Below are 14,318 nucleotides of genomic sequence, written 5' to 3'. Positions count from 1 at the left end.
TAACAGATTTAGGAACAGTAGCACAAACTTGCCTGCATTATGAATGCAGAGGGTGAGAGATACCAATAATTTAAACAAGCCAGAGATATATGCACTGATAAGTTCAGAGATAGTTTGTGAAAAGTTATGAACCCTTATTCAAGGTCAAGATGACCATATCTCAGGCTGAAAGGCCATGCTTGAAGGCAATGTTGGCCATCCAAGGTCATGGATCATGTTTGGAAATCCTTGTGGAAATGATGCTAGACCCAGCACACTTCTCCATGTTGCTCTCTTTTTGCTCTGATGAATTTGCATGCAATCCTAACTTTTTGTCTGACAAAGCTTAGGGGTACAGTTTGCCTTGGCTTTGTTAGAAATATGGGGCCCCCTATCAGCTCCTTGCTGAGTGCAGCCACAAGGTACTTCTGACCAATAAACAAATTTTACCAGCTCAAAGTTACATTATAAATGACTGCCTATTACTCACCCTTGAATAGATATAATATTTTTATAAACATGTAAACATATATTGGATTGAAAACTGGACTTTTAAACTGTTAAAGTTACCAGGTTATAAAATTGATCTTAAGCATATGAACCATCCTTACAATTCTGCCTTAACCAGTAACCACTAGAATGACTAATTCTTAGTCCATTTTATGATTCATTTATGATTGAGATGAAAATATTATTTTTTATTATATTATATCCTTGATATTACTACGTTTTTCTTAGCTCGCTTTCGTGTCTGTGATGATCAAATCTTGCAATCGATATTTCACCAACTTTCCCGCTAGCTAGCGCTCTGAAACTTTTAGGGAAGCTCAGCTCCCGATAACAATACAGTTATCAATAATTTGTTGCACGTTTCCAGGCGTATAAACTCTATTAACAACAGTAAATAACAAAATTTGCTCAAATCAGATATATTAGCAATGCACTTATCAAATGTTCAATTAACCATCATATTCATCATATCAATTAATCACCAAACAATTAAATACATATGCGCCCCCAACGTTTTTCGTTTTAGATGTTGTAAAATATTTAAACTGAAATACAAAAGACCAAGAGAATGAAAGCAAACAGAGATCAGTAGCTGCCGAAAAATTATTTTCTACTTTTTAGTAAACATGAAAAACGTGGTCTTTAAAAATTTTTTTTATACATGTTATTTATATATTATTATTTATTATTAAGGCTCCAGGATGCCCTTGACAACAATGTAACCCCAAACTATATGATGCAACAGCCCTTGCAAAAAAGTGAGAGTTCTCCAAGAATCTAGTGTGATCTGTAAATTTTGCTTCAGAGAATGTTGTAGACTTCATTATTTGGGCTACCTTGTATATATACATAGTATACCGGTATACCTCATCTACTGTCAGGTTGATGAGGTTTAAAATTTTTAGATTGTATTATTTAATCTATCATACTTTTTTATGTATTTCTATTTCCACAGATATGCAAAGATTTTTATTTTTATTTTTTTTTGATTAGTGCAATCTGGTCTATGAGTTAAGAATGATCTGAAATTGTGTAATTATAGTATGATCAGTACTGAAACAACATGCCAAATTTAGCCAAACCAGGTGATAAATGTACTTTTTGCCTGGACTCTTCCAGCGATGATTACAAAATGGGTCAACTTTATGCCTTGAATTCATCCTCTGCCTTTCATCATTACTGCTTGGTAAGGTCATAATGCCTGTGATGTGAAAAAAATTACATTTAATTGTATGTTAATTTTTGTCTTAACAGTGATTTGTTTGATGAAACTTAAAATATGGAAGCCATAGTATTATTTCTAATCCAATTGATATTTTGAATAAAAATGTCCTTATTTTGCTAGATAAAGCCTTGTCATGATGTTTTATTGAAGTTTCAGTGTATACATGAGCATAGTCAGTCAGTTGCATTTAAATATATGCTTTCATTTACTTCCATGCAATGCTTATTGCCAAGTTATTTAGAAAATCCTGGTATGATAGAATCCTTACATTGTCTTTGAGGGTCTCATTTTGAGCATACTTTCAATTTTTTGTAGCTTTTCTCTAGTGGACTCTCTCAAAGGGGTGAAGATGAAGATGGCATTTTTGGCTTTCTCGAAGAAGATATCAAGAAAGAGGTGACCAGAGGCAGGCGGCTGGTAAGTGGTCAGAAGGTAACTAGTTTTAGTTCAATATATCAGCCAATAGTTCATTATGTATAAATGTTGTCTAATTTACTTGCATGACTGAATGGGCTGCAAGAAGAAGATAACTGTTTTGTTCCATAACTATATTGAAATTTCAATTAATTTATTTCAAATGCAATTGAATCTGTCTTGCTAGGATATTTGTCAGCATTATTGAAATTTAAGTTCTTTTTGTTAAAAAAAAATTTTTAGTCAGGAATTGCAATGCATAGCCAGAAATTGCACATCAGATTTCTTACTTGGTAGTATTACTATGCGAGTTCTCAATTATGCTTCAAACAGTTCAGATCTGTTATTATTATTTTTTTTGCAATCAATTTAGATCTGAATGGGAGACCATGAGCAAGGTCATACTATCTGTAAGGTGTGGCAGTCTTAATTCACTGACTGCTTATGCCTTGAAGATTAATTTTAAGACATACTGCCAGGGGTTTCTTCCTTGAATATAGTGGAAGATCTGTCTTAACACTTTAGTGGATGAGTTAGAATATATATAGTCACTTGAAAAGGTAATAATGTGCATTTAAAAAGTACTTTTTAAAGACATCACTTCTAAAGAATTCAGTCTCTCTGATGTTACACACGTACAATGAATTTTTAAATTTATTATCAAATAGTACAAAAATTAATTTTTTAATTTTATTTTTAAAATTAAAAAAAAATTATTTAATAAAATTATTTATACTATTTAATTATTTATTAAAAAAAATTATTTATTCTGTCAACTGATTCATGCTTTGTCCCTGACTTTATGCAAACCTGTGTGAAAAATTTCTGATCGATTGGACTGGTAGAAGTGTATTAAATATTGATTATAATATTTGTAGAAGACAAAATTATTCTTTCATTTTTCTATTGATTTTTTTTTGTAATATAGTCAGATGGGGTAAGACAGGACCGAAATCACTAACAAGCCTGTAGCATCTATACCATGAATAGCTAAAAAACCCTAAACCTATCACAAGGTGTAGTTATGCAATGGGCTTCTAAGCTACAACTCAGATGTTTTGCATCTAACATAGTTTTCTGTACAGATTAAAAAAAGTGAGCTGGTCCCATCTTACCCCACTGGGGTAAGATGGGACCAGGCATGGGGTAAGACAGGACCAACTGGCAATTCTTATATTACGAGGTTTTTAATAAAAGTACAAATCTGATATTCAATATTATCCATCTAGAAACACATTATTTGATTAATCAACCACTTGTTACTGTTTTGTGTTGCGGGAAGTCAACTTTAATATCAGTCACATTGGAGTTTTTGTCACGAGAAAACTTTGTTAAGCATAGTAATAGTGGGTTGGCTTTGGTTCATTGTAGAGCACTGCTAAATGCTTCTTGTATATTCCATTAGTGCCATTGTCTGAAAAATTTATCAAATTGGTAATAAAACCAATGGATAATAACTTGAGTATCAAACATCATGTGTTTTCTTGCTAAATGCATTTGTGGTGCACTTCTTCAAACATAGTTCATGCCCTCTCACAGAGTTGTGATCATAATTATTTTTCATGTTTCACACAGTGATTTTTCCCCCAGCCAATCTTGCACATACTCGTTCTGCAGCTCACCAATGGGAAGAGACATCCCTATTTTCTATATCCATTTGATGCAATTTAAAATAGTGCACTAAATTTCTCTTATTTAAAAAGCTAACAAGTTATAATGAAGTTTGAGCAAAAGATAAAAATTTTGACCAAAATACTCCATGTAGGTACTATACAATAATATATTCATTTAAAAACTATTTTTGATAAACTGTAGGGTAATAGAGGACCATTTGTGAGGTAAGACAGGACCATTTGTGGGGTAAGATAGGACCACTTGTGTGGTAAAACAGGAGCATTTAGCGGTCCTGTCTTACCCCATGTCCGGTCCTTTTTTACCCCATTTTAGAATACATGTCAAGCAGTGATGGTAGCAGGTAGGAATGCCTAGTATGTCTAAAAAGTTGCCTATTACTTGAGGTTACCTGCCTACATCCACAAACCCGTTCAAAAAATTTTTTGTCATTAGACAGAGCTTATTTCCCAAACAGGGCTAACTATTTTGTGACCCTTCTTTACATAGGTTTTCTTAAAAAATTAGCCAGAAATTCATTATTTGCAGAAGAGGGTTGCCACAAACACTGAAATGACAGGCAATAATTGCTCTAACATATTCTTTTGTCAAATTGAATTCAGTGCAATTAGAATGCACACCATGGGCTGGTCCTTTCTTACCCCATGAAGGCTGCGATCCTGTCTTACCCCATTTGACTATATTTAAACTTATATATTCTGTCAATTGATTCATGCATTGTCTCCAACTTTACGCAAGTGTGCAAAATTTCAGATTGATTGGACAGGTAGAAGTGTGTTAAGAGTGTGTGAAGATTTGTAGCAGACAGACAAACAAACAAGAAGTGAAGTTAAAGAGAAGTGTTGTACAAAGTTGAATGCTTGATTGGATGTTTTTGTGATGAGGTTGTGAGGGGTCAGCCCTCTCTGAAGGTTGAGAGTCCAGCTGGTATAGTAGTACCAGCTCATGAAACAAAACAAAACTCAGGAGAACAAACAGAAAAGAACCAAGCAAAAAATATATTGAATAAAATCACTGTTGCATGAAGATGAATGGCGAAAATTAGTGGGTTAGTAATGTGATAACCCAGGGCTATGAGTAATAGGGTGAACCTAGCACAGGAACAATAGAGCCAGTAGCCCAAACTGGATTAAACTGAACAGAACAGAATAAACCAGGATAAACTAAACTGGGCCAGAATAATGATGAGTAAACTAAACATTACAAAGATCATAGGAATAACCAAAGTCTTGAAATTAAGGTCTTGAGTCAGGGCTTGGCTGTGGCAGTCTTCAGGCCAAGGTTTGTGAATGTCTGTGAACAGAGTTCATGAAAACAAGCAGTTGGTGATCTTAACAGTGGCCAGAAGTGGAAGGGACTGAACAGGAACTTTACAGTGGTTACAACAGAGTCTCCAGGATGGATGTAGTGGTCACTACAGAGGCCCAGCACTGGCTTAAAACCTAGCCCAGCAAGGCTCAAGAACCACCAAGGACCCCCAAACTTGCAGGTCCATCAGTCATAGAGCGGTTCTGAACTGGCCCCAAACTGGCACAGAACTCGCTCCAAATTGGCCACTCTGCAAAAGTGAATGAACAATAATTCAAAGCCTATCCACTAATAAAACACTTGAAACACATAAACTTTTATTAATCTACTTAATACAAAACTCTAAAATACAATTTAAAGGGATGGTTTATACAAAAACTTAATAATTACAATTTAGGACTGAGATGTGGGCTGAGAGTATTCCCTTAACTCACCTATTAAATAGCCAATTAAAGCTTTAACAGCAGATCAGTTACAGGTCAGCCATGAAGTCGTCATAGCCAGAAGGCAGGTTCATTTAATGTAGACAGTTAGTCAGCATAAAAGCAGGAGGCCAGACGAGCAAAACTTTCTCATTCAATAACAACCCTTGAAGATGACATAGCACAAAAATCACTTTAACTGGCTATAGTATTCAACTCACTTGAATCACTCTAGTATTCAAACACTAGGGACAATAAAAAGAAAGGATTAATACAAGACAATTAAAACCTCTAACCAATAATTCCTCTGCCTACTTGTGTCCCCCTTACAATGTGAGTGGCTTCCCATCAAATGTTGTTATCCCTCATAAATTAATACTCATGACACATACTAAAACGTGCCTCATTTTACCAATGTAATAATTTGCATTTATTGGCCATTTTTAGATCATTGCATTGTTAAGTTTACTGTTTCTTGTTCCAGCCGTGCTGCTACTGTTCAAAAACGGGAGCAACAGTTGGATGCTCCAACAGGCAATGCCGCCGTTCCTATCACATGCACTGTGCATTGAAAAATAAGGCTCAATTTTCCTTCTTGGGACAGTTTGAGTGAGTATGATTTCTAACCTTTTCAATTTCTTTGTTTTCTTGCCTGTAGGAAACTGATATCAACAGCAAAGCAATTGATCAATGAAGATTCTTATTTGAGTGATTTTTGATGAATGTATTATCATATTGTTAAGCTGGTACCAGACAATTAATGTTATTGCTATTGTTTTTTTTTCAGATATTTTCTCAATTCTAAACCCATTTTATCAAATTATTTCACTGGAGTATTTGTATAATCTCATATATTGTATTTATTTATTGTATTATAATCTCCCACCATGTTACAGGTCATGGTGCAGTGATCACCGCACTTTCCAAATCCTGCCCAGTGAGAGATCAGACTGTCCTATTTGCATGGAGGAGGTGATGCAGGAAGATACTGACAGCGCTGTGTGGGCTCCCTGCTGCCGCAGGAACGATGTTTTCCACAAGATGTGCATGCAGGTACTTTGGAAATATTGCTCTTAATTTCATCTCACTGAGCTTGGATAATTTGTGAAATTTGGGGATTTTTCTTTACTTTTTAAAAGGCAATGACAATGTTGTGAAGTTCAGTCATTTCATTCACTTGACTCTGTGATCAAAATTAAACCTCAATGTAGCTGCATTTGACTATGTTGGTCACACTATGCTTATGGAAAATAAATATGGTGTTTATATTATATATATATCTTTTATATTGGTGGGATGCTCTCGAGACTTCACTTCATGATTTGGTCCCATGAAAATTAGTTTTCTTAGATTTTCAGTGATTTTCAAAGCCTTTACTCATCACTGAATTTTTTGCAAGACCTTTTTATTAAGGTGATGGTTCTACCATTTGAAAAGGAGTAGGCAAAGTTGTATTTTAAATTGGATTTCTTACTTCAAATTCTGCTTTTATCCATTGAATTCTCATGGTTTTAAGCTTTTTTTGTAAAGTAGGTAGAAACCTTACCATTCCTTTTGACTTAATATACAGCTCAAAATGCATAGGCTTCTTATTGGCAATCATCTAGTGGACGCCAGTGATTGCCGAAGCTATTGAGCCCCTAGTCTGCTGGCAATTAAGTTCATAGCAATTGTATAAACCATATTATAAAAAAATATAACTCAGTACTCGCTGCAGTGAGGGACAGAGAACGCATTTTCTTAAAATCGACGAAAAGGTGAAGTCACGGACAGACGGACGGACGGACATGACGAGCACAATAGTGCATTTTTTCCTTAAGTGAGAAAATGTGCTAAAAACGAGTCGACCAATATGCTTGCCTCCAACTAGTAAAGAACTTTCCACCCTATCATGATGCAAGTAAACTCCCCCCCAACCCATTGTGAGTAAACGATTCATGCCTTGATCATTGTCAGAGTGGAATGATTTTTATTACTAAGCACTTTATTATTATTACATTAGTGTATTAAAATTTATTTTGTTCGTTTATTATGTTCACAATGGCAGCGCCAATATATTTTAGGTGCAATTTATTTCTAACAAATATTTTCTCCGCTGTGCAGCGTCTTGCTCTCAGTGCTGGCTACTTCTTCAAGTGTCCGCTGTGTAACGACAAGAATAGGTTCATCTTAACCATGCAAAACTTCGGCATCTACGTTCCTGAACAGTGAGACTCTCAATTTCTATATTCTCATTGAACACGCTATTGCTGTGTTTGAGTATGTAAATAACTTTCTGCGAGGTGAAGGATTGTGAAATCCTCTGTTGATGTTGGAATGATAAAGATAAAGCTTCAAGTTGTTAGCATCAGAATATTCTAACTAATATTATTTGTATTGTTTACTTAACTCAAAAATCGAATTTAGGTTGAAATTAATAAATTATGCCATTTTGTTGGGAATTTTGGAAGATATTGTTTAAAGCTTATTTATTCTGCCCATTCTGCTTTGTATGTTTATGTACCTATTAACCGTTGTCAATGTTGTCTGTATCAGATTAAGCTTGATTAGAGTTACCATCGGTAAACTAAGTTTAGAACAAATTGTGGTTTTGGTCCAATCAATAATGACATGCAAAATCAAGTCATCAGCTGCTTACTTGATTCAGCTTATTTAGGTAAGCCGTCAGTTTGTACTTTTATTTTGATCAGTGTCATGTGAAAAGATACTTGCCCTGACTCAGTCGCCTAAGCAGCTATGGGTAGTTCGTGTAATCTATAAATACTCGTCAAACTTAGCCCTGCTATCCAAATGGTGATAAAACAGTGAATTTTGGATGAAATGTTGCAGTAGCTTGACGAGAATTTGAAGGGTTGATTACAACTATCGAGATATCTTCTCTGTGACGTTAAACCTAATACACCATCTGTGACGTTCAACCTAATACACCATCTGTGACGTGCAGAGATGCCAGCTGGGAGCTCGAGCCCAACGCTTTCAATGATTTGCTGCAACGGCCTGTTGACTGCATGGCTCCAATCTGCATGTGTCCAAATGGCCGCTCCCACAAGGAAGAAAACACGTTAGTGTTAATACTTTCCCTGATTCTAATGAAGAATTTTAATGATTGATCAACTCTAGATTGATATATTCCTTCAATATATTTTTGTATAATTTACTATCTATTAAAATATGGGGATAATTGATCTAGTTCTGGCATTCGTTCATCTCACGCTTCACGTTCTTCAATGGATTTAAATTCAGAACATCTTGTATACAAGAAGCATATCAAGATCTCCCATGTTTTATATTCAATCGGCCATAAAATGGTAGATCCTGCTTTTACCTCTAAAATTATTTTGATAAAATGTTGCCCAAGTATATGTTATATCAAGATATGAAGAGCAGTTTCTCTTACATCACCATGCGTTTATTCATTGTCAAATAAAAATCATGGAATTGGCTCATTGAGAAAGGAATTAAACTTCGCTACATTATCTTCGCCTTTTTGGATGACAAATTTGTTGCAGATGGACATGGACTATTTAAAGCTTCCAGCCGTAATTTACTCAGGAAAACTCCATTTTTTTTATTGTTCTCCATCCGTAAAATCACGTTCGTCAAATCATTGCAGAATGACTGGACCAGTTCCTAATGTAAATATCTTCAAACTTCAGGTCATGGGAGCTGCAGTACTGCCGGTTGTGTGGGTCCCAGGCCATCCACTCACGGTGCCAGCTGTTGGTTGGATGCAACAAACGCGTCTCGTGGCAATGCGTCGAATGCACAACCATGCTTGCCGATAGCGTCACACGTGAACGGACAATTGCAAGAAGCAAAAAGCTTCTTGAACGTACAGAGAACAGCCCCGTTGACTCCGAGCAAAAGTCACAAATTTCAAAGGAAGAAAATGAACTTTATACCAACGAACAAATAACTGCATCTGTGAGTCTGAGCTGCTCAGACCCTGGTACAAGTAATGAACCCAATGATGGAAGCAGTGGATCTACTCCGATCATTTCGAAAATTCCTCAAAACAAAGACCTTTCAATAACCGAGAACAACTCTGTACCCGTTTTATGTGACAGATTTTATTCTACTCGCGAGGTTAAGACAATTAAGCCTAAAAAGAAACCTCGAGTTGATAAGAAGGTTTTGATGAGTAGCTCTGATGTTGAAAAAGCGAATAAAGCAGAGGGTTGCGGTAACTCGACAATTACAGAAGTTGAACAGAAAACTGAGCTAGAGCAACAAAGGCTTGAGAACATTTTAACCCCAACGAAGCCATCCCCATCAACTCACCTACCATTAGAAGAACTCTCTCCTGTGAATAAATTTTCTGCAATTCCTGGAGGTACTGGCAGCACCAGCACTCCTAAGCGTAAAATGCAACTTGGAAGCAATGACATTGATTGCGACAAAGCCCCTAAGCGGTGGACTCCGCGCATAAAAATTTCCAGCAAAATTTCCAAGAAAATCAAGAATGAAACCAACTTGGATGTTTCTTCTATTGATACTGTCGATATTGAGGACGAGGAACCAGTCCACCTAACTCCCACGTCGCTGTCGTCTTCCTCATTTGCTAGCGAGGACGAATCAAAGTTTAGCGGATTCTCGCCCACTGACATGGAACAGAAAGAGAACAAGAGATCTCCGGGTAATTTATTAGGTAAAATTCGGAGCGATGGGATAAAAAAACGACCGAGGAAGAAAGATCTTGTGAAAACGACTCAGGTTAGTATCACGTCATACTTCAATCCAAAGAAGGAATGAACCATGCCACTTCAATCCAAAGAAGGAATGAACCATGCCACTTCTATCTTTTTTATCGTAAGAAAAAAAATCTTTTCTTACATGTTTGCATGCATTTGGTTACCCATGTTTGAATTCGAATGATTTGCTGAATGAGTTCATTTTGTTATGGAGTTTCAAGTTTTATTACATGCGAGTTGATCTGCGCCACTATATAAAAAATTACCTAATTTTCATAGCTGGTCATTTATATTTCTAATAAGAAAGATTATTTCTTGAGAACTCTGTCGCAGGCTCATGGGGGTCATTATTTATTTAAAGACCAACAACCTCTGCCTTCTTCAAGTGTTGTGTCTAATGAGGCACCGAAAATACGGCGCCCACGTACTTACGTTTGTGTGAATTAACATTAAGTCTAAGAAACTATTATTATTATTATATAGTTAGCGTTTCGCAATTAATAATTGCTGTAGCTTTGAGAGGATTGTTTGTTTCTCAAATAGAGCGAATAAAATGACTATCAACTATGATTGATATCATTCCTTTGGGAAAGGTTTCATTGCTGGCATGTTATTTAGTATTCCTAAACCAGTTCACGTGTCAGAAATCAAGCAATTCAAGTGACGATCATGAATCAAGTGTTCTATTTGTGTGATTTTATTTGTGAATATACATGGTAATTTTAATTGTGTCACTACCCTGAAAATTTTCAATTGTGACGAATCATGCTATGATTCCTATGATTTGAAATCCTTCATTCTCTAATTTAAATTCATCAATCACACCCGAGAGTGGGCATAAGACTCTGCAGTCTGCATGAAAGAGCTCAGCCGCCTTAGTCGCTATGGAGTTTTTAGCGCATTTTCTCATTTAGGGAAAAAATGCACTATTGTGCTCGCCATGTCCGTCTGTCTGTCTGGCCGCCCGTCCGTGACCTTAAGTTTTCGTCGACGAGAAATGCGCTCTCTGTCACTCACTGCAGTGAGTACTGAGTTATATTTTTAAACTATTTATAGTTTCAATAACTCCCCTCATAAATAAGATACCAGTCTGAAATTTGGAATGCTATCCTGGCTATATATTTTCAATTCGCTGACCTTGAGATAAATTAAGTAAACTTTTTATTTCAATTGTTATCAGGGAGGATAAAATTTTGCACCCCGATGGTCGTAGAGCGTGTGACATTTCTTGCATTTTCTCGATATACGTCGGTTTAACTATTTATTATTCTCTGATGGCTAACCCAAACATTGCTGAATTTTTATTTTAGTATTAGATATATACACTTGAAGCCCAAAGGCAGGTGAAACTTTCGTAGATTAAAGCACGACCTGACCTTTGGTTGTCATACTCTCTTGCAGGTGCAGGCAGTAAATCTACTGTTCAAGGTAAGCGTGCACTCTTCTTTCCCTGCCCATTTCGCAGTCTGTCTGTGAGCGTCATGGTCGTATATGAGCGTAATTATTTTTTTTAAATATGAAGAGAATGAATACAAAAACGACACAATTTAGTATAAAGTTTTCCATTTGCTACTACATGAACGATTATTTTAATGCACATCTTTGAATGAAATGAGTTAGAGTATAGCATATTAAATTCTATACGTTCATGATTCTATGTAATCATTGGCGTATTCCATTCGATGTAAAAATTTTTAATGTCACAAATTCATTAAATACTGTTGAAAAATGTTCTTAATTTAATGTAATTCTATTCCTGTAAAAAATTGTCAACATCTCTGTCTGCGTCTCTGTACGTCTCAGTCAGTATCTCTGTCAGCATCTCAATCAGCGTCTCTGTTGCGCTTAACATCGTGCTTAGACGACTTGACGACTTCACTACGAGTGTTTTCACTCACCACGCAACCACGTTTACACCACCAAGCCCAGCACCTCGTTTTCATCACCAACCCTAGTCTTCCAATTCACCGGAATCATCATCCTAGAGCAGGTCACGTGAGCATAAGAAAATAAAATCATATTATCAATTGCTGTTAGTATAGTACCTATAGTATAGTATCTTCGGCATTAAATAAATAGCCTAAAATAGGCCTGGATAGGCCTGTCGCCGATTCTTGTACTTTTCTTGACTAGACTGGCCTTACGGACGGTAGATTTAAAATCGCTTCTAGATATCAGATGTTCCGTAGGATACGAGGCATTTTAAGACTGAACATATGCTCATGCATGGCCTTGTCTAGTCTTCAACCGTGTCTTCTCATGCTGTAAGCTTGCTGTTCATTGTTCTTGCCGAGGTGAAGTACTTTACACTTGTCAGCATTGAAACGCAGCTGCCACGTTGTTTATTTTGACCCGACCAATTTCATCCTGCCGCACCTAAAGTTTCCATCTGAATTTAGTGAATATTACAAGTTGCCTTAGCCTCAATTTCCACTGATAGTAGTCAAACAATCATTGAAAGTGGTCGGGCACGTAGCTCCCACAATGGTACGCAGTAGGATTGTGAACGCCTTCAAAATCATAGAAGATACAGTTTCGCAGTAGGATTGCGAACCCCATCATAATCATAGAAGTAAGATAGCCGTATCAGAGATAAATGAACTTCACCATACCTATTGAGAAGGAAGGCATATTCATCGAAAGGAGTTGCTACTTTGCACCTCACCTGTATGTAATATGTACGTCTTGCCTCATTATTAGGAATTTTGTGTATACAAATTTTACGTGTCGAGGACGTTATTCTACTTATTTTCTCGACGTGTTATCGATGCTTAATTTGAAACTTACTTGTGCCCTGAATCCTTGTTTTAAATAAGCTGCATATGACCGGGAGCGCAGCCGTGCATCACCAATTTTGTGCACCAATAAGCCCTGAATCGAACGCCTTGGATCTCTCCTGACCTGCACCAATCAGCCGTGCACCACTCGGCTTTGTCCTCTTCCGGCCTTGACCACCACCTGCCGTGCACCACCAGGCCGCGGATCGAATCTGACTTCCAGGCATCGTTAAATTACTTAATTTTACGTTCACCGCATCTGAGGTTAGGTTTCAGATAGCATAGTTCTGTTCCAAAATTGATCGTCCTTCGACAAGTGGTCGTTCGACCGAGGGCTGGTTCGACCCACGGCCTAGATACGGACGGCTTGAAGTGTTGAAGGCTACGTTCCGGAAGGCAGGAATCATGATGGTCAATTACATCCAGGGCAGTGGTGGTCTTCGGCAGGCGACCCCACCAGACCTCTCACTGCCTTCTCTTACGGTATTTACATTTCGATTACGACCAGTACATGCTAGTGCCGCAGCGTTGCCAAATGGTATATTTCTATACCATATTTCACAAATCTGGTATTTTCAGAAGGTGTATGGTATGTATTTTAGATCTGGTATATTTGCCTAAATCTTGGTATTTTCTAACTTATTGAAAATGTACTGCATTAAGTTCCACCTCTGGAGTTTGAACTTCCTCCAGCGTAGGCCTGGATTATATAGATAATCTTCAGAGCGGCGCGACTAGAGGTTTCCCGCCATTTTTCGAACCGCAAGTTTACCGCTTGATGAAATAACCCAATCTAATTGTTAAGATTTAATGACCTGTCTCCAATGCATTCGTGAAGCGAGTGTTTTCACAAGTCGCCTATGTGAAAAACAAGTAACGAAATGAAATTTCAACTAAGGTACTGGAGTCCATTATTTGGAACAAAAGCTATCTGCTCGGCCGCAACAAGTGATCAAACCCGAAATGTCAGATTAGTGCAATATGCAAGCATGTACGAAAATAATGCAAAACGAAGATGACCTGTTTCCGTGGCTTGCTCATGTTGAGCGAAGGGGAAGAAGTGCCACACTCTGTTGAAAAAAGGAAAAAGTGTCAACGTAATCAAACACAGGAAAAGAAAAGTGTCAAAATGTTCCAAACAGAGTGAAAAAATCAAACGTGTTCAATTTGGCTAATTGTCGTCAAGCCAGCTAAATGCGAAGTATATAAGGTAATTTTTTTTCTAACCAACGTTTCTGACGAATAGTTTCATTAAATTTGGAGGTATTAGTCTATTTTCGAACAATGGAATTTCTGGTATTTTGAGCTGGGCAATCTCAATCTGGTATTCTCGCCAAGAAAAAACCTGGCAACACTGGCT

The 14,318-nt window shown here is 36.9% G+C and overlaps 1 protein-coding gene across 1 annotated transcript; it reads left to right on the top strand.

The window, feature by feature from the left end:
* The first annotated feature begins 1,446 nt into the window (after positions 1–1,446).
* LOC108667956 lies at positions 1,447–10,907 on the top strand. Its single transcript, XM_018155069.1, has 7 exons — positions 1,447–1,675; positions 2,030–2,131; positions 5,975–6,099; positions 6,387–6,543; positions 7,594–7,697; positions 8,435–8,551; positions 9,147–10,907. The coding sequence occupies exons 1-7, from the start codon at positions 1,553–1,555 to the stop codon at positions 10,240–10,242; spliced, it is 1,824 nt and encodes a 607-aa protein (XP_018010558.1). The 5' UTR covers positions 1,447–1,552; the 3' UTR covers positions 10,243–10,907.
* The last annotated feature ends 3,411 nt before the right edge of the window (positions 10,908–14,318 follow it).

The sequence above is a fragment of the Hyalella azteca genome, unplaced genomic scaffold, assembly GCF_000764305.2.
Source record: "Hyalella azteca isolate HAZT.00-mixed unplaced genomic scaffold, Hazt_2.0.2 contig14662, whole genome shotgun sequence".
NCBI lineage: Eukaryota > Metazoa > Arthropoda > Malacostraca > Amphipoda > Hyalellidae > Hyalella > Hyalella azteca.
Note: the sequence above shows the minus strand (reverse complement) of the source record. Positions and strands in the feature narration are given on the sequence as shown.